At 46.0% G+C, this 27,302-nt stretch overlaps 1 protein-coding gene across 1 annotated transcript in view; it reads right to left on the reverse strand.

Moving 5' to 3' along the window:
- Window positions 1-27,302, reverse strand: part of LOC146839179 (CD5 antigen-like) — a 621,574-nt gene that overhangs the window by 294,427 nt on the left and 299,845 nt on the right. Inside the window, exon 4 of the mRNA XM_085603206.1 lies at window positions 13,396-13,710. Within this exon, the coding sequence (XP_085459332.1) occupies window positions 13,396-13,710 (315 nt within the window). The remainder of the gene's footprint in view (window positions 1-13,395; window positions 13,711-27,302) is intronic.

Raw genomic sequence — 27,302 nt, forward strand, 5'->3', positions numbered from 1 at the left:
TTGGACCTCCCAAACAAGTGAGGCACCATTTTTACCGGGAGACCCAGGGGAATGCTGGGAGGTGGGAAATTTGAGTGAGCCCGGTGATGCCACAACTTTCCCACACAAAAATGTGTGAAAAAAGTGATTTTTTCAGCTAAAATTGAGGTTTGCAACGCTGGGAGGTGGGAAATTTGAGTGAACCCTAAACCACTACCCCAGCACGACCCCCTACACTACCCAAACACCACTGCACTGCCCTAAACCCTAAAACACTACCCCCAGCACGGCCCCCTACACTGAACAAACACCACTGCACTACCCTAAACCCTTAAACACTCCTCCAGCACGACTCCCTACACTACCCAAACACCACTGCACTACCCTAAACCCTAAATCTACCTCCAGCATGACCCCTTACACTACCCAAACACCAGTGCACTACCCTATAGCCTAAATCTACCCCCAGCACGACCCCCTACACTACCCAAACACCACTGCACTACTCTAAACCCTAAATCTATCCTCAGCTCTACTCCCTACATTACCCAAACACCACTGCCCTACCCTATACCCTAAATCACTATCCCCAGCACGACCCCCTACACTACACCAACACCACTGCTCTACCCTAAACAATAAAACATTACCCCAGCATGTCCCCCTACACTACCCAAACACCACTGCACTACCCTAAATCCTAAAACACTACCCCCAGCATGACCCCCTACAATACCCAAACACCACGGCACTGCCCTAAACCCTAAAACACTACCCCCAGCACGACCCCCTACACTGCACAAACACCACTGCACTACCCTAAACCCTTAAACACTCCTCCAGCACGACTCCCTACACTACCCAAACACCACTGCACTACCCTAAACCCTAAATCTACCTCCAGCATGACCCCTTACACTACCCAAACACCAGTGCACTACCCTATAGCCTAAATCTACCCCCAGCACGACCCCCTACACTACCCAAACACCACTGCACTACTCTAAACCCTAAATCTATCCTGAGCTCTACTCCCTACATTACCCAAACACCACTGCCCTACCCTATACCCTAAATCACTATCCCCAGCACGACCCCCTACACTACACCAACACCACTGCTCTACCCTAAACAATAAAACATTACCCCAGCATGTCCCCCTACACTACCCAAACACCACTGCACTACCCTAAATCCTAAAACACTACCCCCAGCATGACCCCCTACAATACCCAAACACCACGGCACTGCCCTAAACCCTAAAACACTACCCCCAGCACGACCCCCTACACAGCACAAACACCACTGAAGTACCCTAAACTCAAAATCTACCCCAGGCATGACCCCCTACACTACACAAACATCACTGCACTACCCTAAACCCTTAACCCGTTCTGTGCCCATGACGAGCTGGACTCGTCATGGAGCACAGTCGCGCTATGGCCATGATGAGTCCAGCTCGTCATGACACCCACCCACGGGGGAAGCGCTAGCGCTCCCCCCGTGAGTGGTCGATATTTTTTTTTTACTGTGGAGGCAGGGGAAGACCTTCCCCTGCCTCCCCCCACCCCCACCCCCGCGTCATCAATGACGTCAGTGCGTGAGCCACGCTGACGTCATTGGAGGTTTCCCCTTTGTTCTCCTTCGCGCAGGAAGCCATTTGCTTCCTGCGCATCGGAGAGGAAAGGTGAGTTTTGGGGCTGGGGAGGGGGGTATTTTGTGATCGGTGGGTTAGTTAGGGTGGGGGGAGGACAAAGGTATTTAGATAAGGCTGGGCTTGCTGTAGTTATTTCGTTTAGTTGCTTCCCTGTGAAATGGATCCGAAAAATTCAAAACGCTCTTCCGAGATCGGAGAGGAAAGGTGAGTTTTGGGGCTGGGGAGGGGGTGATTTTGTGATCGGTGGGTTAGTTAGGGTGCAAGACAGGCAAGGGCCCAAAACGTAGTGATGCGACATCAACATTGCCTATCCCAAAAAATGTTTGGGCCCTTGCCTGTCGCGGGTACTTGGGCCTCCCACACAAGTGAGGCACCATTTTTACCGGGAGACCCAGGGGAACGCTGGGAGGTGGGAAATTTGAGTGAGCCCGGTGATGCCACAACTTTCCCACACAAAAATGGGTGAAAAAAGTGATTTTTTCAGCTAAAATTGTGGTTTGCAGGGGATTCTGGGTAAGGAAACGTTGAGGGATCCACGCAAGCCATACCTCCCTGGAAGCCCCCGGGTGTCTAGTTTTCAGAAATGTATGGGTTTGGTAGGTTTCCCTAGATGGCTGCCGAGCACCGGGCCAAAAACTCAAGTGACCCCCCTTGCAAAACCAGGTGGGATTGAGATAGGCAATTTTGATGTTACCTCACTACGTTTTGCGCCATTTCCTGTCGCGGGCACTAGGCCAACCCACACAAGTGAGGTACCATTTTTCTCGTATGACTTTGGGGAACGCGGGGTGGGTGGAAATTTGTGGATCCACGCAGATCCCGGAACTTTCCACCACAGAAATTTTGGGAAAATGTGTTTTTTTGACAATTTTTTAGGTTTGCAAGGGATTCTGGGTAACAGACTCTGGTGAGAGGCAGTCAAGTCACCCCATCCTGGATTCCCCTGGGTGTCTAGTTTTTAAAAATGTATAGATTTTCTAGGGTTACCTAGGTGCCGGCAGAGCTAGGGTTCAAAAACTACAGCTAGACATTTTGCCAAAAAAAGGTCATTTTTCACTGCGAAATTGAGGTGTGACCACGTTGCGTTTTGCGCCGTTTCCTGTCGCGGGCACTAGGCCGACCCACACAAGTGAGGTACTGTTTTTCTCGTAAGACTTTGGGGAACGCGGGGTGGGTGGAAATTCGTGGATCCACACAGATTCCGGAACTTTCCACGACAGAAATGTGGGGAAAATGTGGTTTTTTTGACAATTTTTTAGGTTTGCAAGGGATTCTGGGTAACAGACCCTGGTGGGAGGCAGTCAAGTCACCCCATCCTGGATTCCCCTGGGTGTCTAGTTTTCAAAAATTTATAGGGTGCTAGGTTTCCCAAGGTGCCCGCAGAGCTAGGGTTAAAAAACTAGAGCTAGGCACTTTGCCAAAAAAGGGTAAATTTTCACTGCGATATTGAGTTGTGACCACGTTGTGTTTTGCGCCGTTTCCTGTTGCGGGCACTATGCCTACCCACACAAGTGAGGTACCATTTTTATCGGGAGACTTGGAGTAATTCAGATTTGTAAAGGAACTGTTATTATCTATTGACTTTCGATGCATTTCTGCCTTCCAAATGAAAGACATTGTGTAAAAAATAAGTCATTCTAAAAAATGACTGATAATTCTCATGCTAGTATGAGTATTCCCAATTTCAGAAATGTGCAAATATCTACTGTTTCTAAACTCTATATTTTGTTCCCACTTCAGAAATACATAGGTGTCTTTCATACCGATTTTTCCATGTACACATTTTTACAGAATAATTACTATACAATTTTTGGCTCTGGGTTCGTCGGGTTCTTGGTGAACCTACAAGTCCTATAAATCCCCACAACCAGTAATGTCCAGCGGATGCAACGGTATATTGCTTTCAAAGAGCTGTCATAATTAGAAGAAGTTACAGGTGAAAACGTTGACACAAAAGGCTGTTTTTTCAACTAATTTTCAATTTATCCTATATTTAACTGTTTGTTTCTATAAAAAAACCTTTGATGGATCTACACAAATGACCCCTTGCTGAATTCAGAATTTTGTCTTCTTCTCGAAAATGTATAGCTTTCCAGGATCCATTATTGCTTTTGTACCCATTTCTGCCATTAACTGGAAGGAGGTCAAAAGCAAAAAAAATAGCAAAAATAGGCTATGTCCCAGAAAAATGCCAAAACTGTGTAAAAAATGTTGGGTTTCTGATAAAAGTCTGGTATCCCCGAAAAGCTGGGGAAATTGTGATTTCAACCCCACAAACCCTTTTTTGATAACATTTGCAGGGAAAAACCCAGAGGCTTTCATTTGCAGCCCGTTTTCCCCATTTTTCCGAAAAAAAACAAAAGTTTGCTGTATTTTGTCTCATTTCTGTGACCCCTCCAGGGGAATCCACAAACCCTGAGTACCTTTAGAATCCCCATGATGTTGGAAGAAAAGGACGCAAATTTGGCGTGGATACCTAATGTTGTCAAAAAGTTACAGGGCCCTAAGCGCGCACTACCCCAAATAGCCAAAAAAAGGCTTGGCACAGGAGGGGGAAAAGGCCTGGCAGCGAAGGGGTTAATATCTCGAAAATTACTGAACCGATTTACACCACTTAAAAAAAAGTTCGGTTTATGAATCAAGCACTACCTTTTTGCCAAATTTGGTGTAATTCTGTTCAGCAGTTTGAGCTGTCTAAATTTTTATATGGGAAATTAATTTTTTTGACCTCTATTATTTGAATTTCTCAGGAACTACTGAACGGATTTACACCATTTAAAAAATAAAAGGTCTATTTCTGAACCCAGGGCTACCTTTTTGCTAAATTGAGTGATTAAACGTATGTTACCGAATGCATGGATTAGTGACTAAACTGCGTGAATGTTTGTATCCGTCTGCCTGTTGGTGTGTAAGCGGCCGCATGGGTTTGTGAATAGCTACCTGAGTGTCTATATGAGTTATTGATTGGTTGTCTGAGTATCTGAATGGGTGCCTGAGTGTTTGTGTGGGTGGGGTGTGCATAGGTGTGTGAGAGGGGGGATTCACTGGGTGCATGGTTTCAATAGTGCATCTGTGATGGACTATTTGGGTGGGTGAGTATATGTATGGGTGTGTAAGTGAGTGAAAGTATATGTCAGTGCTACATGTGTGAGTAGCTACATATGTGAAAGGCAGTATATATGTGTGTTAGAGTATATAAATGGCTATAAGTGAGAGTGTGTGATTATGAGAGTAGCTGTATGGATGAGTGTGTGTTTGTATCAGTGATTGTATAAGAGTGTAAGAATGTGGTAGTATTTGTATGAGTAAGTGAGCTGGTGTTTGTATAAATGTATGGGTGAGTAAATGGGAGTGTGATTAATTATTTGCATGACTGACTAGTTGTGTGAGTGGATGTGTGTGTAGACCTAAGAATCAGTGAGTGGGTATGTAGTTCTGGATGTTGGCGTGTCTATTTGAGAATGGCAGTCTGTAATTTAGAGTAGGTGTATCAAAAGTTATATTAGGGTGTGAGTAGATGCATGGAATTATCACATGGATGATGTCATCAGTGATGTCATCAGTGATGTCACTGACCATGTCATGAGTGATGTAATATGTGACGTCCTCAGCAGTGAATTGCGGGTGTGTGAATTATAGTTAGCTGAACTAACTATAACGGGGGAATTTCTCTGGTTTTGTACGAGTGAAATGTCCAACTAACTATAACTTTCCCTAAAACCTATGGTTTTTTCAATGAATTTCTAAGGATTTTTAAATGCTAAATTTCTAACTATAACGTGCCTGAAACCTATGTTTTTTTAAGTCAATTTCTAAGGTTTTTTAAATGCTAATTTCTAACTATAATGTGCCTGAAACCTATGTTTTTTTCAGTGAATTTCAAAGTTTTTTAAATGCTAGTTTCTAACTAGGCCTACAGAGGTAGGACATGAGATGAAAGAAGAAACAACGCACAGAAAGAAAAAACAAAGAGATGCAGAAAGAAGCAACAGAAGTCCACAAAGACAAAGAAAAGTGCAGGAAGAAGAAGAGATGTGCAGAAAGAACCAACAATGGAACAGAAAGTCCTCCTGTGCCCACAACTTTTTCAGACGGGTACTGGTGGTAACTGACTCTGAGTAACCAGGCCTAGAGTCAGTGCTATGCTAAAGGACACTTAGAATACAGTGAAAACAAACACCTATATACACTAGGGAACACCAGGCGTTGGGGTACCCTTTAATTAGCATGACCTCTTCTGTAAGTCCCTAGTACATAATTGGGCAGGGGGATTAAAACTACCTCTTAAAACTCGCCACGGGGCGCGTTTGCACACTGGTGAAGGGAGGGGGGGGCCTGAGGTTACATGTGTGCAAACACTCCTTGTGGCCGTTTTAAGTTGGGGGATAAAGTCCCCTTGAATCCTGAGGGTCCCTGGGGTCCAACTAGCCCACCACGTACCTCCAGTAAGCACCACAGAGCTGCGTTGCAGAGAGGTGTAAAAAGGGGCATGGCCTGGACCACCTCTCTGCAACGCAGCGCAGTGACAGTTGCTGGAAGCACCCGGTGGGCTAGTTGGCCACCAGGGGCCCTCAGGATTGAAGGGGAATTGATTCCCCAACTTAAAAGGCGCCACGGGGCGTGTTTGCACACGTCACCTCAGGCCCCGTCCCCCCCTTCATCACTGTGTAAACACGCCCTGTTTACACTGAGGTGTAAAAAGAGGCGTAGCCTGGACCACCTCCATGCAACGCAGGCCTGTGGCGCTTATTGGAGGTACCTGGTGGCCTAGTTGGCCCGAGGGGCCCTCAGGATTAAAGGGGACTTAATTCCCCAACTTAAAATGCGCCACAGGGCGTGTTTGCACACATACCACCTCAGGCCCCGCCCCCTCCCTTCACCACTGTGCAAAGGCACCCCATGGCACGTTTTTTAAGGTAGGGGATTAAGTCCCCTTGAATCTGAAAGTCCCTGGGTCCAAATAGCCCACCATGTATCTCCAGTAAGCACCACAGAGCTGCGTTGCAGAGAGGTGGTCCGAGGCCATGCCCCATTTTACACCTCTCTGCAATGCAACTCTGTGGCACTTACTGGACATACCTGGTGGGTTAGTTGGCCCCCAGGGACCCTCAGGATTTAAGGGGACTTAATTCCCCAACTTAAAACATGCCACAGAGCACGTTTCCACACTTGTGACATCAGACCACGCCCCCTCCCTGCACCACTGTGCAAACGCACCCCCTGGTGTGTTGTAAATTGGGGAATAAAGTCCCCTTGAGTACTGAGGGTCCCCGGGGGCCAACTAGCCCACCACTTCCCTCCAGTAAGCGCCACAGAGCTGTGTTACATAGTGGTGTAAAAAGGGGCATGGTCTTGGCCACCTCTCTGCATTGCAGCGCAGTGGCGCTTACTGGAGGTAAATGGTGGGGTAGTTGGCCCCCAGGGATCCTCCGGTTTGGAGAGGAATTAATTCCCCAACTTAAAACGCGGCACAGGGTGTGTTTGCACACATGTCACCTCAGTCCCCGCCCCCTCCCTTCACCACTGTGCAAACGCACCCCGTGGCGCATTTTGAGTTGGGGGATAAAGTCCCCTTAAATCCTGAGAGTCCCTGGAGTGCATCTATCCCACAAGGTACCTCCAGTAAGCACCACAGAGCTGCATTGCAGAAAGGTGTAAAAAGGGGCATGGCCTCTGAACACCTCTCTGCAACGCAGCTCCCTTGCACATACTGGAGGTACCTGGTGGGCTAGTTGGCCCCCTGGGACCCTCAGTATTCAAGGAGAATTAATTCCCCAACTTACAAATTGCCAATATATTTTAGAAATGCCCCCGGACTTGGTCCACCCGGGGGCTAATTAATAATGAAGTGCGGGAGCCCGTACTTCGTTTTTGTTATTTTCGCGGCCGGATCAGCGGATCCTCCGCACATCTCAAGGTTTTTTAAAAATAAAATGCTTTTTTGGGCGATGGGGGTCCTTGTGGGACCCCCTAAGCAGGCCTAGGGGTCAAGGTGTTTCTACCCTGCCCCCTTTTCTTATTTTTCGCATTTGTTTTCCTGTTTTCTTGTGCCTCGGTTCTGGAGCACAATCAGGGACCAATCAGGGTCCGCAAATTTCTCTTCTACACAGCAATATTCCAACTTAATACCTGAAACCCCCTGTGAGAAATTGTGACTCTAGTGGGGTCATTTCTATTGGTTTTAAGCTCCAGTCGTTCTTGGTCATTAAGTCCACTCAGCAGTTAATAGTGATTACTAAAACACAATTAGACCCATGATTCGGGGCATTGTTACGAACCAACACCCCCTTGTCTCCCTGATATGGAGCCTTCTGTCAGTTTTCTCTGGTACATAGGAACTTTAAAAAATCCCAGTGAGAGCACTAAAATACTGTTAGAATAAGGCCAGCCCACAAAACATTATGAAAACTGTCAGCTATACAATCCCCAAGACAGGGCATCCATTCCCCAATCCACCTCACTCTTCGGGCAATTATAATTTAGCAAATAGTGACTGATTGTCAATAACAGAAACCCTCAAGTGTGAGCCAGTGAACAATTTTGTGTTTAAGCTGCTGGAAACTGTCCTGGTCATGTACCTTTAGGGGTGTTACATTGGTCATAATTAAACTTGCAGGGTACAGGTTAGGAGAACTTTTGGAATAACATCCGCGGATGTAGAACCCCACAGAGGCCCAGTTGAAGCTTATTGGTCTCTCCTTTGGCCCTAAGACTCTGAGGCTTTACCTAAAGTATCCAGAGCAAACTTTCCCATGACCCCAAGTTGAGGTCCCCCTTCAGTATTGATTGAGTGGGCTGTGAGGACAGTAAAGAACTAGTGGTATTAGACATGGTATTACCTGGAATGCCCATGCCCAGTGTGAACTTAAATGTTGGGGGTGCACGAGAGCCATTAAAAACAACTTTGTTAGAAGGAACATCAAATAAACAGGGGTAAGCTAACGGAACAGAAATGTTGCTTGTTATCAGACTGCTCCTGTAGAGAACGCACAAATTTCCCCAAGGCCCCCACCATTTCCTCCACTTTGACCATTCTTTGAATAAGTGTCTCAAATATGGAAGAAATGTTAGTTTCCATATTATGGAGAAAGTCCTGTATCAGATAGTTCTCTTGTGTAGCTGTCAATTGACCCCTTTTAAGCTCTCTATTGGTTTTATTACCAACTTGTGGATTTTAAGGAGAAGACCCTTTTTATTTTTAGGCCTCACCCCCTCTGCACACCCTCCCGTCTGTTTTAAAATTGAAACATGAACTTGTGTATGAGAGGGAGAAGCTGTAACCTGTGATTCCTGATATTGGAAAATTATTAGAAAATTCCTGTAAATTAACGTCCAAAAACGTGCGATCCCTTTCTTCCAATGTCAGATCTGTCTCCTGGCAGGTTTGTATCAACTGTTTCGCAACACAAGAAAGCACCCGCCACATTATCTAAAGAAGATAACATGGTGCCGCTAGTTCTGGAGCTCCTATCAGTCACATTAATTACCTCCACTTTCCTCTTCCCCATGAGACAAAATAGAATTAATCAAAGCCTCAGAATTAAGGGCAGAAATCCAAAGATGGTTTGAGGTTGTAGGCTCCCCAGAATCCCAAAGAAGCAATAGGCCAACGATCGGGCATAAATGACCTGACAAAGTCTTCTATGGCTTTTGTAAACATGTACAAAATCTGAGTCCATTGTCTCCCATGTCTACTTCAAATGCAAACTGATCAGTCTTAGACTTATAGCTTGTCCCAGACCTTACTTAAGAGATAGCACGCTTGAAAGTGTAGTTGAGACAATGCACAAAGTCCACTATTCCACTTTTCCTCAATGCTCTTGATGAAGAGTGATCCAAAGATATACCAAAAACAACTGGAGGCACTTACTAATTCCCACCAAGGTGGGGAAGCTGACCTGGCCTCTTCAGGCTGATGACTGTTGAAGATGGGTCTGCCTCGGCCTGATCTTGGAAGGGGCGCATGCTTGAGCATGTCCCGGGTCAGGTGGCTCAGTGGACTAAGGTGTCTACTGCAGGGGCTTGTGCTCAACCTCATGGTCATAGGTTCAAATCCCGATGGGTCCACTCAGCCTTTTATCCATCTGAGGTCAATAAAATGAGTACCATTGAGTTGGGTAACAACAAACATCTGTTATTCAGCGCCAAGATACCCCTAGCGGTGAATGTGCGCTTTACAAATACACATGTTATGTTATGTTATGTCCCGCACACATTCCATGCCACTGTGAAACTGTGCAAGTTAAGTAATGCCAGATTGACACTGAATTCCTTCCCCTGCCTCGTCGCAGGGCTTATTGGGGCTTGTAGTACTGTCTCAACTCCGTTGTTGCATCCCCTGAACATTACAGGCACAGTGAACACTGTATTCTGTGCCCGTGCAAAGACCTTGTCTAATATGTTTCTCACCAAGAGGGATCCTGTTCCCCCTATCTATTGATAAAAGCCCTGGACATGCTTGTCTCAAATGAATTTGGGGAAACTGTTCAAGGTTCTCATTAATGCCTCCCACTCAGTGGAGGATTTTTGACTTTGTGTTAGAGTCCAGAAACGTTTGCTGTAGACCCAACCAAGGTCTCCAATCTGTCAGACTTGTATCTGTGGTGACACCAGAGATGGAGTGGGAGATAATCAGACCCCTTTCTGTATGTTCTCGCTCACCAACCATCATGAAAGATCTGCCTTCATCTTCTGACTCATTGTGACTCTCTTTCTGGGATCTAGCGAAGCTGGAGACTAATTGTTCAGCAGGAATCTCATTATTTGATGAAGAGGGAATCTTGACCAAGGCTCAAGAAATAGAGTGACTTCTAAATCTCCTTGAAATTTCATCCAAGACACTATTCTTGGAGAATTTTGAAACATCAGGCTTTCTGCATGAGAGTAGATCTTTTGAATTCTCCATTCTGGCAATGACCCAACAGAACCAAGAGCAATTTGTAATCTGGCACCTTTGAAGGACGGATCCTGTAAAGGGGATACGTTTGTTTATTCCCTGTTCACTAGAAATATATGTTCGTGTAAGACCCTGAGCACTTTTTCTGTATGACAAATCATTAGTTCCTCTGACACCGCTTGAACTAACCAGTCGACCAAAAATGGATGTATATAAACTTGCTCCTGATAAAAGATGTAGACAAGAGGTGCCAACACTTTTGCGAATACTGTAGGTGAGGATTCTAAAGCAAAATGGAGCACTCTGAACTAGAAGTGTTGATCTTCTATAGTGAATCATAGAACTCATTGGTGAGATTGTCTGATTGAAACATGTCGATAGGCATCTTGCAAATCTATTAATGTAAGAAAATCAACCTTGTTCACTAAAGAAATGTTTGGCTGCAGAGTCACCATGCAGAACGTGTAGTTCTTACTCATGTATTTGCCTAATTTAAGTCTAGCACTTGTCTGAAAGCCTAGTTTCAGTCTAGCACTGGTCTGAAAGTCTCTAAAATATTATTGACTAGGAGCAACATTGAATAAGATCCTTTTTCAGGCTCTTTTTTTTAGACTAGCACTACTCTAGCGTTGTCTAGTAAAGGCTGTACCCCTTCTAGAAGGGCTTTCCTTTTCGTATTGTTCCTTGGATGTGGGTTAAAAGCAATCATGTGTCTGGAGGCCACTTTACATAATCCATAGCACAGCTATCTCTGATTACACCCAGAACCCATTAATCAGACACAGATTACTTCCCAGATCATTAGAAAGTTCTGGATCCTTGCTCCCACAGAGATCCTTCAAGATCCATTGTGATCAGGACTTCTTACAGTTTGCCCCATCTGCTTAGGATATTCGCCATTGGTATAGGATTTTCTTGGCTGATACTTCTTCCTTAAATTTGAATTTTGTTAATAATTTCTCTTAAGTGAAAATCAATATGTGTAGGTCCAGGCCATCTGGTAACACAAAGATGTTTTGTTTTTGTATGGAAGCACATGCTTGTGATTTTTAAACACCTTAGTAATCAAGCTATCAAGCTGAGATCCAAATTGCATTTTGCTATCAAATGAAATCTTTAAGAAAGCAGTTTTCTGATGCTTCTAATTTCCACTTTCACTTTCATAAATTCCTTCACACTGAATCCACAGACTCAGCTGACATTGCTCTAGTCTTGATTATGTCAAGTGAAATTGTGATTGTTGTTTCATTGCCATCAATAACTCTGCACAGTCCGTACCTTTATGAATGGCTTCTGATAACTTATCAAAGTCTCTAACCCTGGACTGCTCCACATAAAAGTATTGGTGCCATCTATCAGGGCAATTTCTTGGTGGCAAAAAACCTTTCCCAAAGCTGAAACTACTTTCTTCTTTGTGGTCTCAGTTGGAAATCAATCCCCAGGATTCAGTGATGTTCTTCCAGTTAAGGTTGCCAGACTGGCATCCACCTTATTGGAATGAGGAAATGCATTATCTAATTGGTCCATCGTGTACAATTTCTGCAGGAACTTCGGAATTGAAGCCTTATCCAATTCCATCCATTCAGATAACCAGATCCCTAATCTTGCAGTGGGAAGGTATTGTGTGAGAGGTCATCCTAACATCATGCGGGAACAAATCTCCTTCCTCCCCTCCCACGTGGAATGGAGGGAATCCCAAATTTTCACTCCAGTGAGCTATGATGTTAGCATCTCCCTATACACACACACATATGCCATACTATTTACCATATAATGTATGCTCTGGGACCTTTTACAACAAACATTATTAGACACAGATATATTGAAAGAACTTTTCGGTGTCATTTTCATCCTGGTGTCTACTGCCTGAGTCAGAGAGCTGTAGGAAACATTTACTGTCATAATTGAGGACCACTTCATGGGATTCAGTGCTGAGCACAGGCTAATACTATGTGAATGTGTTTGGTTTACTGTGCTGCTTTGGTGCACTGTGTTTGATGTACGGTGTTGGTTTGGTGTAGTGTGTTTGGTTTAATGTGTTGGTTTGGTGTACTGTGTTTGGTTTACTGTGTTCGTTTGGTGCACTGTATTTGGTTTACTGTGTTGGTTTGGTGTACTGTGTTTGGTTTACTGTGTTGGTTTGGTGTACTGTGTTTGGTTTACCACATGCATGACTAGGTGTTGTTTTCTGTGCTAATGATTGTAGTATTACAGCACTGTAAACAAACTGTTCTGTTGTACATAAATATAATTGTTAATTATGACGTGTATCAGAATCAATGTCTGTGTGTAGGGGAACAATAGAGAGCAAACCTAGCTACACAGGTGCTGAGCACTGTACATGAAGGGAGGAAGTAGAGTTTACTGTGGGGGAAAGGTAAATGGGTCACTCCAGGGATAAAATCCAGTGCTGAGACTGTAAGAGGTGTCCATTCTACAAGTCAAGAAGTTCCTTAAAGAGGTGACTCGTTACTTACTTTCAGAAGTGGGGGAATGATCATTCTAGACAGATCTGGGAGTGATCCCTCAGTACTCTGGAGAATCTAGCAGCCATGTGCAGAATGCTCTTCAGTGGTGCCAGATTGTGGGTAGATGCTGGCAAGTGAGTGCTCTGATAATTTGGTGCAGAAGTGAGAGTCAGTGCCACTGAATCAGGGTGACTGTTGCCTATGTGTTGGGTGAGAATCTGTGAGTTTCTTAGAGGAAAGCCAGGCTAGAACTTACACCTGTAGTTATTACAGTCAGACTATTGTTTGTTGTAATCTTTCACTTTGCATCTTGCCCGAGATATGTTCTTGCACTGTCCGTTCACTCCATTTTTTGAGCAAAGATAACTTTATTTGACTTGGATTCCATTCCTTACCTGTGCAGGTCACCCCAGCATCTCTTCCTGTAGGACAGGCATTGTGTTCCCCACCTTGTTGTGGGCACTTCCATAGAGCAGCCTCAACTCCTGTGCATCGAAGATTACTCATCCCCACAGGCAGAGAACTCTTTCCAAATGTTGGATTGTACTCATGCTCTTCTACTGAAATACATCCGATCTGTCTGCAGACAACTGAAGCATCCTTCAGATCCCAGGAATCATCACACACGGTCCCCCAAACTCCATTGCGTTTGACCTCTACTCTCCCGGAACAGACAGATGTGCTGTTAACCAACCGGACCTCATCAGGACCTAGAAAGACATGTGCAGAAGACATATTAAGCAACAGCTACAACATCAGGTAATGTGTCAACATTTTACGTTTTTCTGAAAGGTTCAAGGTTCTTTATTGACTGACTGACTGACTGAAAAATGTATAAAGCGCACTTATGCTGTGGCATCTTGGAGCTGGAGGAATTGAAACAAACAACCACGGATCTTAAGATCTTGGAAAAAGCCAGGTCTTTATCTTGCCTGACTGTCTCCGGGAGAGAGTTCCACAAAGTAGAAGCTTGATAAATGAAACCAGCTCCTCCCCATCTAGCTCTTTTAATTCTGGGGACACAGACCAACCCTGTGTTAGCAGACCTAAGCACGCGTAGGGGTTGGTACACGGGAAACAGAAATTGAATATCCAAGGCTCCACCTCCTTATATTGCTTTGTGCACCAGGCAGATTTGTGCAAGATTAATAAACAATCATTGCAAATCATCAGTCAAAACACTACATGTGCAATGGGAATATATCAATAAAAATGTCAAACACAAGAAACATAAGCCCAGTCCCTTTGTGGTTCATTGTAAACATTTCAGTAATAATTAGAGCAGGAACAGCAGGTAAAAGGTCATAATATTTGCATTCTATTCAAGCTCAGTTGAATTGTAACTAAATAGTAAGAATGCAGCATCCCACAATGATAAAAACAGTGTGGCATCTCAGAATGATACTGAGAGTGCAGCACCCAACAATGATAGTCAGAGTGCAGCTTCCCACAATGATAATAACAGTGTGGCATCTCACAATGATACTGAGAGTGCAGCATCCCACAATGATAGTAAGAGTGCATCATCCCACAATTATAATCAGAGTTCAGCATCCCACAATAATTTTAAGAGCCCAACAGCACCAACATCATAGTCCCCCTCAAGCTCTGAGAGCACCAACACCATAGCCCCCTCAAGAAATCCAGATGGTTTACCACCGAACTTCGAGACTCCAGGCGCACATGCCGCCACCTCGAAAAGGCCTGGAGGAACTCCAAATCCACAGTAGCCCACAACAACTTCAGAGCCGCCACCAACACCCACCACCAACTCATCAGAAAAATGAGGAAAAAAGCGATCGAAGACAGAATCTCCACACACACGCACAACAGCAAAGAACTCTTCAGCATCATTAAGGAGTTTGCCCAAACCCACCAGAGTCTACTGACTTTCTTCCCTCATAAAACCTCTGCAACAAATTCAGCACATTCTTCCACCACAAAATCAAGAACAGTTACGACAACTTCGACGAAGACAACCAACACACTGAACCCTCACCAGCCACCCCTGACACCCTGAAGCCAGCAATTGACAATTGGACAGCCTCACCATCGAAGACACAATGAAGACAATGAAGTCAATCCACTCCGGGACCCCCACAGACCCCTGCCTCACCACATCTTCAACAGAGCCACCGACACCATTTCACCCATGCTCCGCCACACCATCAACCGCTCCCTGGTGAACACCTCCTTCCCCGACGACTGAATACATGCCGAGATCAACCCCCTCCTGAAGAAGCCCTTGGCGGACCCCACTGACCTCAAAATCTACATACCCATCTACCTGCTCCAGGTCCCAGTGAAAGCCATTGAGAAAGCCATCAACAGCCAACTTTCCACCTCCATCGAAGAGCACAACATCCTCAATTCCTCCCAATCTGGCTTCAGAAAAAACACATCACAGAAACCGCCCTCCTCGCCGCAACAGACGACATCCACTCCCTACTGGACAGAGGAGAAACAGTAACCCTCATCATCCTCAACCTCTCAGCTGCCTTCGACACAGTCTCCCACTGCACCCTAACATGCAGACTCCACGACGCAGGGATCCAGGGATCCAGGACAAGGACCTTGACTGGATCCACTCCTTCGTCTCAGGCAGAACGCAGAGGGTCAGACTCCCTCCTTTCCTCTTGGACCCTACACCAACCACTTTTTGAGTCCCACAGGGGTCCTCCCTCAGCCCCATGCTCTTCAACATCTACATGGTTCCACTCGCCCCCATCGTCAGAACCCATGGACTCAACATTGTGTCATATGCAGACGACACCCAACTCATCCTCTCCCTATCTAACAAACCCAACACAGCCAAACACATCTATCAAGAAGGAATGAAAGCTTTAGCCAAATGGATGAAAAGCAGCTGCCTGCAACTCAACAACGACAAAACAGAAGTACTCATCATGGGCCCAAACCCCAATGCCTGGAATGACACCTGGTGTCCCCCTGCCGTCGGAAGCCCACCTACCCCCCACGGACCACGCATGCAACATTGAAATCATCCTGGACATGCCATATCTCCCAGCACCTGCGCACTCTCCACTGGCTCCCCATCAAGGTTAGAATCTCCTTCAAGATTCTCACCCATACACAAAAGGCCCTCTACAACACCGGACCGGCATAACAGAACAGCTGACTCAAATTCCACGCACCCCAGAGGACCCTACGATCAGCGCAGCTCTCCTACGCCATGGTAACCCATACCAGTAAGATCAGATCAGGAGGCCGATCCTTCTCCTTCCTCATGGCCAGAGCCTGGAACACCCTACCGTCCCACCTCAGGAGGCCAACATCGCTCTCTACCTTCATGATAAATCTCAAAACTTGGCACTTCGACAGACCCCCTCCTTGATGGACTGGATCCTGCACCCCACCCCAGTGCCTTGAGACCCTTATGGGTGAGTAGCCGTACTTAAAAAATTGGGAGTGCGCCATCCCACAATGTTAGGAATAGCGCAGTAACCCACAATGATAGTAAGAATGCTCCATCACACAATGTGAGTGCAGCATCCCACAATGATATTGAGAGTATTGCATCCAACAATGTGAGAGTGTGGCACCCCACAATGATAGTAAGAGGGCGGCATCCCACAAATTGAGAGTGTGGTGTCTCACAATGAAATTAAGAGTGCAGCATCACACAACGATAGTAAGAGTGCGGCATCCAAAATTATAGTGAGAGTGTGGCATCCACAATGATATTGAAAGTGCAGCATCCACTAACGATAGGAAGACTGCAGCATTCTACAATGGTTTTAGAAGTGTGGCATCCCACAATAATAGCAAGAGTGCAGCATATCACAATGTAAGAGTGCGGCATCCCAAAGTGATAGTAATTGTGCAGCATATAAAAATGTAAGTGAGAGTGCAGCATCTGAATGAGTCATCCACAAAGATAGTGAGAGTGTGGCATCCAACAATGATAGAAAGAGTGTGGCATTCTACAATGATATTAAGAGTGAGGCATCCCACAATGATAGTAAGAGAGTGTTATCCCACAATGTGAGAGTACGGCATCCGACAATGAAAGTAAGAGTGCAGCATCCCACAGTGTGAGAGTGCCACATCCCACAATGACAGTATCAATACGGCATCCCACAATGATAGTGAGAGTGTGGCTTTCTAAATGTGAGAGTGCGGCATCCTGCAAAGATATTAAAAGTGCAGCATTCAACAATGTGAGAGTGCAACATCCCACAATGATAGTAAGAGTTCGACATGCCACAATGATATTAATAATGCAGCATCTCACAATGTGAGAGTGCGGCATCCCAGAGTTATAGTAAGAATGCAGCATCCTACAATGTGAGGGTGTGGTATTCCACAAAGATATTAAGAGTGTGGAGTCCCACAATGAGTCTAAGAGTGCAGCATCCCACAATTAGAGTGAGAGTACGGCAGCCCATAATGATATTAAAAGAGCAGCATCCCGCAATGTGAGAGTGCGGCATCCTACAATGATAGTAAAAGTACAGCATCCCACAGTGTGAGAGTGCCACATCCCACAATGACAGTATCAATACGGCATCCCACAATGATAGTGAGAGTGTGGCTTTCTAAATGTGAGAGTGCGGCATCCTGCAAAGATATTAAAAGTGCAGCATCCAACAATGTGAGAGTGCAACATCCCATAATGATAGTAAGAGTTCGACATGCCACAATGATATTAATAATGCAGCATCTCACAACGTGAGAGTGCGGCATCCCAGAGTTATAGTAAGAATGCAGCATCCTACAATGTGAGGGTGTGGTATTCCACAAAGATATTAAGAGTGTGGAGTCCCACAATGAGTCTAAGAGTGCAGCATCCCACAATTAGAGTGAGAGTACGGCAGCCCATAATGATATTAAAAGAGCAGCATCCCGCAATGTGAGAATGCGGCATCCTACAATGATAGTAAAAGTACAGCATCCCACAGTGTGAGAGTGCCACATCCCACAATGACAGTATCAATACGGCATCCCACAATGATAGTGAGAGTGTGGCTTTCTAAATGTGAGAGTGCGGCATCCTGCAAAGATATTAAAAGTGCAGCATTCAACAATGTGAGAGTGCAACATCCCACAATGATAGTAAGAGTTCGACATGCCACAATGATATTAATAATGCAGCATCTCACAATGTGAGAGTGCGGCATCCCAGAGTTATAGTAAGAATGCAGCATCCTACAATGTGAGGGTGTGGTATTCCACAAAGATATTAAGAGTGTGGAGTCCCACAATGAGTCTAAGAGTGCAGCATCCCACAATTAGAGTGAGAGTACGGCAGCCCATAATGATATTAAAAGAGCAGCATCCCGCAATGTGAGAGTGCGGCATCCTACAATGATAGTAAAAGTACAGCATCCCACAGTGTGAGAGTGCCACATCCCACAATGACAGTATCAATACGGCATCCCACAATGATAGTGAGAGTGTGGCTTTCTAAATGTGAGAGTGCGGCATCCTGCAAAGATATTAAAAGTGCAGCATCCAACAATGTGAGAGTGCAACATCCCATAATGATAGTAAGAGTTCGACATGCCACAATGATATTAATAATGCAGCATCTCACAACGTGAGAGTGCGGCATCCCAGAGTTATAGTAAGAATGCAGCATCCTACAATGTGAAGGTGTGGTATTCCACAAAGATATTAAGAGTGTGGAGTCCCACAATGAGTCTAAGAGTGCAGCATCCCACAATTAGAGTGAGAGTACGGCAGCCCATAATGATATTAAAAGAGCAGCATCCCGCAATGTGAGAGAGCGGCATCCTACAATGATAGTAAAAGTACAGCATCCCACAGTGTGAGAGTGCCACATCCCACAATGACAGTATCAATACGGCATCCCACAATGATAGTGAGAGTGTGGCTTTCTAAATGTGAGAGTGCGGCATCCTGCAAAGATATTAAAAGTGCAGCATCCAACAATGTGAGAGTGCAACATCCCACAATGATAGTAAGAGTTCGACATACCACAATGACATTAATAATGCAGCATCTCACAATGTGAGAGTACGGCATCCCAGAGTTATAGTAAGAATGCAGCATCCTACAATGTGAGGGTGTGGTATTCCACAAAGATATTAAGGGTGTGGAGTCCCACAATGAGTCTAAGAGTGCAGCATCCCACAATTAGAGTGAGAGTACGGCAGCCCATAATGATATTAAAAGAGCAGCATCCTGCAATGTGAGAGTGCGGCATCCTACAATGATAGTAAAAGTACAGCATCCCACAATGATAATAAGAGTGAAGCATCCCACAATGTGAGAGTGCAGCATCCCAGAATGATAGCAAGAGTGCAGCATCCCACAATGTAAGAGGGTGGCATCGCACAATGATAGTAGGACTGCACCATCCCACAATGATAGTGAGAGTGCAGCATCACACAATGTGAGAGTGCGACATCCCATAATGATAGTACGAGTGCATCATCCCACATTGTGAAAGTGCAGCATCCTACACTGATAATAAGAGTGTGGCATCCAACAATGTGAGAGTGCAGCATCCCAGAATAATAGCAAGAGTGCAGCATCCCACAATGTAAGAGTGCAGCATCACACAATGATTGTGATTGTGCAGCATCTGAAATTATAGTGAGAGTGCAGCATCCACAATGATAGTGAGAGTAATCAATCAATCAGTCATAGCATTTGTAAAGCGCACTACATACCCGTGAGGGTCTCAAGGCGCTGGGGGGAATGCTGCTACTGTTCGAAGAGCTAGGTCTTGAGGAGTCTCCTGAAGGTTAGAAGGTCTTCTGTTTGCCGTAGGTGGATGGGGAGGGTGTTCCACGTCTTGGGGGCGAGGTGGGAGAATGATCTGCCACCGGCAGTCACTCTTCAGATGCAGGGGATGGTGGCGAGGGCGTGGTCTGTGGAGTGGAGCTGGCAGGCGGGGGTGTAGAGGCCGAGTCATCTGTTGAGGTATGCTGGTCCGGTGTCGTGGAGTGCCTTGTGTGCATGGGTGAGGAGCTTGAAGGTTATCCTCTTGTTGATGGGGAGCCAGTGCACGTCTTTCTGGTGGGGAGTGATGTGGCTGCGGTGGGGGATGTCGAGGATCAGGCATGCGGAGGCATTCTGGATGCACTGGAGTCGTTTCAGGAGTTTGGCTGGGACTCCTGCATAGAGTGCGTTGCCGTAGTCCATTCTACTGCTGTCGAGGGCCTGGGGGACTGTCCTTCTAGTTTCAGTGGGGATCCACTTGAAGATCCTGCAAAGCATGCGGAGGGTGTTGAAGCAGGAGGAGGAGACGGCGTTGACCTGCTTTATCATGGAGAGTGTGGAGTCAAGGATGATCCCTAGGTTTTGTGCATGGTTGGTGGGTGTAGGGGGTGCTCCTAGTGCCGTTGGCCACCAGGAGTCGTCCCAGGCCGAGGGGGTGGAGCCGAGGATGAGGACCTCCGTCTTGTCCGAGTTCAGATTTAGTCGGCTGTTCCTCATCCATTCGGCGACGGCCTTCATTCCTTCGTGGAGGTTGGTTTTGGCAGTGTGGAGGTCCTTGGTAAATGAGAGGATCAGCTGGGTGTTGTCGGTGTAGAAGATGATGTTTAGATCGTGCTGTCAAGTGACGTTGGCGAGTGGTGCCATGTAGACATTGAACAACGTTGGGCTGAGAGATGAGCCTTGGGGTACGCTGCAGATGATCTCGGTGGCTTTGGAGCAGAAGGGGGAGGCTGACTCTCTGGGTTCTATTGGAGAGGAAGGAGGTGGTCCAGTCCAGGGTCTTCTCTTGGATTCCGGCATCATGGAGACGTTCTCTTAGTGTGCGGTGGCAGACTGTGTCGAAAGCTGCTGACAGGTCCAGGAGGATGAGGGCTGCGGTTTCTCCATTGTCCAGCATGATCCTGATGTCGTCGGTGGCAGCAATGAGGGCAGTTTCGGTGCTGTGGTTGCTGCGGAACCCAGACTGGGACAATCGAAGAAGCTGGTCAATTTTTTGTTGACGGCCTTTTCGATGACCTTCACCGGGACTGGGAGCAGGGAGATGGGTCGGAAGTTCTTAAGGTCCGCCTTGGGTTTCTTTAGAAAGGCATTGATCTCAGCGTGCTTCCAGCTCTCCGGGAAGGTCGCTGTCTCGAAGGAGATGTTGATGGTTTTCTGGAGGTGGGGTGCGATGGTGCTTCTGGCTTTGTTGAAGATGTGGTGTGGGCAGGGGTCTTCCAGGGATCCGGAGTGGATGGTGTTCATGATCTTGATGGTATCGTCGTTGTTGATGTTGGTCCAGGCGAGCAGGCGGTTGGTGCGGGTGGTGGTCGTGGGAGCGGGGGTGTCGTCTGTTGCCGGGGTGCTGACGGCGTCGAAGCTCTCATGGATGTCTGTGTTCTTGCGATGGAAGAAGCTGGCCAGCGAGTCGCACAGGTCTTGTGACGGTGGGATGTCGTTGGTGTTGGAGCTGGGGTTGGAGAGTTCCTTCACAATGCTGAAGAGCTCTTTGCTGTTGTGTGTGTTGTTGTCTAGGTGGTATCTGAAGGCGGTCCTTTTGGCGGATCTAAAGAGTTGGTGGTGTCGGCAGGTGGTGGTACTGTGGGCTGTGGAGCTTTCCGGTGTTCTTTCGCGGGTCCAGTTTTTTGCTAGTTTTCGGCAGGTTCGATAGGAGGACGGGAGGTCTTCGGTGAACCAGCTGGATCTCTTGCTGGTGTCGGTGTTGGCGGGCTTCTTGAACGGGGCGAGGGTGTTGGCGCAGTCGTTGATCTATTGTCTGAGGCTACGGGCTGCGGCATCGGGGTCGGTCAGGTCAGCGGGTGGGTTCTGGGTGAGGGTGGCGGTTAGCTGGTCCTCGGTAATCTTGTCCCAGCTGCGGCGAGGAATCTGCTGGGTGCGGTGGTGTGTGGTGGGTTTCCGGAAGGTGAAGTGGATGCAGCGGTGGTTGGTCCAGTGGAGTTCGGTGGTGCGGTTGAAGAAGACGTGGGTCCTCGCTGAGAAGTTGGGGTCAAGCTTGTGGCCGGCGGACTGAGTGGGTGCTGTGAAGAGTTGTCTGAGGTTGGCGAGGTTGGCGATTAGGGTGAAGGAGTTGGCGTCGTTGTTGTTCTTGAGGTGGAAGTTCAGGCCCCCGAGGAGGATGTAGTCCGTGGAGGCGAGGGCATGTGTGTTGACGAGGTCAGTGATGGAGTCGCTGAACTGCGGTAGGGGACCGGGGGGTCTGTAGATGAGGGTGCCCCTGAGGGTGGTGTTGGGTTCGGTGTGGATCTGGAAGTGCAGGTGTTCGGCAGTGCTGAGGGTGTTGTCGGTTTGTGTTGAGATTTTGAGAGTGTTTCTGTGGACGATGGCAATTCCTCCTCCTATTCCGTTGGTGTGGTCCTTGCAGGCAATGTCAGGTGCCGAGGAGGGGGTCAGCCAGGTCGCCATCAGGAAGGCGACGTCTGGGGCGTTGGTGTCGAGTAGGCCCCAGAGTTTGACGGCGTGTTTGCGATCGGAGCGGGTGTTGAGCAGGATTCATCTGAGGAAGTTGGTTTCCATGTTGGGCGGGTTGGCGGGCCGGATGCTGGTGAAGCTGCAGTTCTGGCAGGAGAAGTGTCCGTGGGTGCGTTTCGAGGCAGCCTGGCAGCAGGTGCGAGATAGTCTGGTGTTGAGTGAGTAGAGAGTGCTGGAGTCATAGAGTATAAATATGATTGTGGCATCCCACAGTGTGAGAGTGTGACATCCCACAAAGGTATTCAGAGTGCGGCATCCCACAATGTGAGCGTGCAACATCCCATAATGATAGTAAGAGTGCTGAATTCCACCATGACAGTAAGAGTGCAACATCGCACAATGATATTAATAGTTTGGTATCTCACAGTGATAGTAAGAGTGTGGCATCCCACAATGTGAGAATGCGGCACCCCACAATGACAGTATCAATCAATGAGGCATCTACATTGATAGTTAGAGTGTGGTATCCCACAATGATAGTGAGAGTACATCATCCCATAATAATATTAAGAGTGTAGCATCCCACAATGTGAGAGTGTGGCATCCCAGAATGATAGTAAGAATGCGGCATCCTACAATGTGAGAGTGTGGCATTCCACAATGATAGCAAACGTGTGGTGTTCCACTATGTGAGAGTGCGGCACCCCACAATGATAGTAAGAGTGCAGCATTCCATAATGATAGTAAGAGTGCATCATACCACAATGTGAGAGTGCGACATCCCATAACGATAGTAAGAGTGCATCATCTTACAATGTGAGAGTGTGGCATCCCACAATGATAGTAAGAGTGTGGCATCCCACATGTGAGAGTGCAGCATCCCACAATTATGGTGAGAGTGCAGCATCCCACAATGTGAAAATGCGGCATCCCACAATGATAGTATCAATCAATGAGGCATCTAAATTGATAGTTAGAGTGTGGTATCCCACAATTATAGTACGAGTGCATCATCCTACAATGTGAGAGTGTGACATTCCACAATGATAGTAAGAGTGTGGCATCCCACAATGTGAGAGTGCAGCATCCCACAATTATAGTAAGAGTGTGAAATCCCACAATGATATTAGGAGTGCTGCATCTCACAATGATAGTAAGAGTGTGGCATTCCACAATGTGAGAATGTGGAATACCACAATGATAGTAACAGTGCGGCATCCCACAAGGATAATAAGAGTGCAGCATCCCGCAATGAGAGCGAGAGTACAGCATCCCATAATGATATTAGATTGCAGCATCCCCCAATGTGAGAGTGTGGCATCCCATAAAGATAGTAAGAGTGTGGCATCCTACAATGTGAGTGTGACATGCCACAATGATGGCAAGAGTGCGCTGTCCTACAATGTGAGAGTGCGTCATCCCATAATGATATTAAGAGTGTAGCATCCCACAATGATAGCAAGAGTGAAGCATACCACAATGTGAGAGTACAGCATCCCACAATCATAGTATCAATGAGGCATCTACAATGATAGTTAGAGTGTGACATCCGACAATGAAATTAAGTGTGTTGTATCCCACAATGATAGTAGGAGTGCATCATCCCACAATGTGAGAGTGCAGCATCCCACAATGATAGTAAGAGTGTGGCATCCCACAATGCGAGAGTGCACCGTCCCACAATGATATTAAGAGTGTAGCATCTCACAATGATAGCAAGAGTAAAGCATACCACAATGTGAGAGTGCGACATCCCATAATGATAGTAAGAGTGCAGCATACCACAATGTGGGAATGAAACATCCCATAATGATAGTACGAGTGTGGCATCCCACAATGATAGCAAGAGTGCGGCATTCCACAATGATAGTGGGCATCCCACAATGAAAGTGAGAGTGCAGCATCCCACAATGATAGTAAGAGTGCAGCATCCCACAATGATAGTGAGACTGTGGGATTCCCCAATGATAGTTACAGTACGGCATTCCGCAATGATAGTAAGATTGTGGCATCCCACTTGGAGGTAAGAAGCTCTGTAGTGTGAGATGTAATCACACTAAATGGAAAGGGAAGAAGTGCTGCAGAAGCAGATGTAATCACACTGGGCAGAAAGGGAAGACCTGCTGTAGGAGAAGGTGTAATCACACTGGATGTAAGGGTAACAAGTGCTAAAGGGTGATGTGTAAATACACTGGATGTACAGGGTGCCGAAGGAGGTGTAATCGGACCAGATAGAAAGGGAAGAAGCAATGCAGAAGGAGGTGAAATCACACTGGACAAAAAGGTAAGAGGCTCTATAGAATGAGATGTAATTGTACTGGATGAAATGGGAAGAAGGGGTATAGGGGAGAAGGTGAAATCACACAGAATGTAAAGAAAATAATTTGTGCAGGTGGACGTGTAATCACACTGGAAGAAACGGAAAGAAACAGTACAGAAGGAGGTGAAATCACACTGGATGAAAAGGTAAGAAGCTCTGTAGGCAGAGATGTTATCACACTGGATAGAGAGGGAATAAATGCTGTAGGAGAAAGTGTATTGCCACTGGTTGGAAAGGGAAGAGGGGTGCATGAGGATGTGTAAACACACTGGAAAAAAAAGTTAAGTACGGGTGAAGGAGGAGAAGGTGTAATTATACCAGATGGAAAGTTAAGAAGGGGTGTAGGTGTAGAAAGTGTAATAACGTAGGGAAGAAAGGGAAGAAGGGGTGCAGGAGAAGCAGGTATAATCATACTGGAAGGAAAGGTAAGAAGGGGTATAAGAGGGGAAGGTGTAATCACACTGGATGTAAGGGTAAGAAGTGCTGTAGGGTGATGTGCAAATACACTGGACATACAGGGAAGAAGGGGTGCTGAAGGAGGTGTAATTGCACCAGATAGCAATGGAAGAAATAAAGCAAGAGGACGTGCAATCACCCTGGATGGAAAGGGACTAAGCTGTGCAGGAGGAGGTGTAATCGCACTGGATATAAAGGTAAGAAGCTCTGTAGAATGAGATGTAATTGCACTGGATGGAATAGGAAGAAGGGGTATAGGAGGAAGTGAAATCACACTGGATATAAGGAAAGAAGTTGTGCAGGTGGACAAGTAATCACACTGGAAGGAAGGGTAAGAAACAGTACAGAAGGACGTGAAATCACACTGGATGAAAAGGTAAGAAGATCTGTAGATTGAGATGTAATCACACTGGATGGAAAGGGAATAAATGCTATAGGAGAAAATGTATTCTCACTGGTTGAAAATGGAAGGGTGCAGGTGGATGTGTAAACACACTGGGAGGAAATCTAAGAACAGGTGAAGGAGGAGAAGGTGTAATTATATCAGATGGAAAGTTAAGAAGGTGTAATAACGCTGGACAGAAAGGGAACATGGGGTGCAGGAGAAGAAGGTGTAATCATGCTGATAAGAAAGGTAAGGAGGGGTGAAAGAGGAGAAGGTGTAATCACACTGGGTAGAAAGGGAAGAAGGGGTGTAGGAGGAAAAGGTGTTATTAGACTTGATGAAAAGCTAAGAAGGGTTTAAGAGGAGGTGTAATCACACTGGATAGAAGGTAAAGAACAGGTTACGAAGGACAAGGTGTAATCACACTGACAGAAAAGGAAGATGGGGGTGCAGGAGAAGAAGGTGTAATCACACTGGACAGAAAGGGAAGAAGGGGAGCAGGCGAAGAAGGTGTATTCATACTGGAAGGAAAGTTAAGAGGGGTATGGGAAGAGAAGATATATACACACTGGATGGAAAGTTAGGAGGAAGGGTTGTAGGAGGAGGTGTAATCACACTGGAAAGAAAGGCAAGAAGTGTTGTAGTAAGAGAAAGTGTAATCACACTGGATGGAAAGTTAAGAAAGGGTGTAGGAGGAGGAGGGATGCAAAAGTCCTCTTTTTGCCCTAATCACCCCCATTTTATGCTTGATACTGGTGTTAACTGACACTGACTGTGCCATGGGCTCTGCTTACCAGACCCCGGGCCAGTGCTCTGATTATAAGGAATATTGTAATTATTTTAATTACAATTGGTACTGACAGCCTAGCTGTAAGTCCCTAGTATATAATAGGGTAAGTCCGTTTAGAGGCCCAGTAGACATAATGCACTTGTGCACTACTGTGTTTCCTGCTGTAACACAAGTCATTTTAAAGGCAGGCTGCTTTTACATTAAGTTTATATGCAAATTCGACTTTGGATTTAAAGGTACTTCCAAAGTCTACAACTACCTTATTTGTACATATAAGCCACCCCTAAGGTCTCCCCTAGGTGCCTCAGGAATAGGGTGCCCTGTAAAACATGTTTTATATGCCCTGGCGAGGGAAAAACTGGTAATTTCATTTTCCCCATTGTAGAAAACTAGCTCTATAGGCTAACATAGGAATATTTTATTTAAGCACAAATATCGACAGGAGCGAGCTAGAAATGTCAAATTATAGTTATGATACGTCCAACAACTTGCCACTGTTAGATTTATAATAACTATTACAGAAAAGAAGTTGCAGAACTTTCTTTTCTGTAGGTCAAAATCCAGCCTTCCAGCTGCCATCTCCTGATTGTCCAGCCTCTGCCAGGCTAAGCCAAGCTGTCTTAATGAGGTTCGAAGTGGCCTGCTAGCAAGACAAAGGATTTCCTGTGGGTGGAGAACTGTAGCTGTAGAAGCATAGGACAGGACAGGGGTCTTAAAAGGGAGAATGACACTATATGACAACACAGGCTTTCCTCCACCTCCTGTTCCCCCAGCCACACAGGAGCTCCTGTAATTATATTACTGAAGGGGCAGGAAGGGTTCCCTGACAGAACATTGGCAATGAAAATATCGATGTAAAAATTATCGAATCAAGAATACAGGATATCAAAATATCAACTTTCTATACTAAACAGGTATGTAGAAAAATGTTGGAAAAGAAATATCTTTTACAAAAATATAGTTGTATTAAATATCGATTTTTTAAATATATATAATTCAAAATGTTAAAATA

This window comes from Triturus cristatus, chromosome 4_2 (genome assembly GCF_964204655.1).
Source record: "Triturus cristatus chromosome 4_2, aTriCri1.1, whole genome shotgun sequence".
NCBI lineage: Eukaryota > Metazoa > Chordata > Amphibia > Caudata > Salamandridae > Triturus > Triturus cristatus.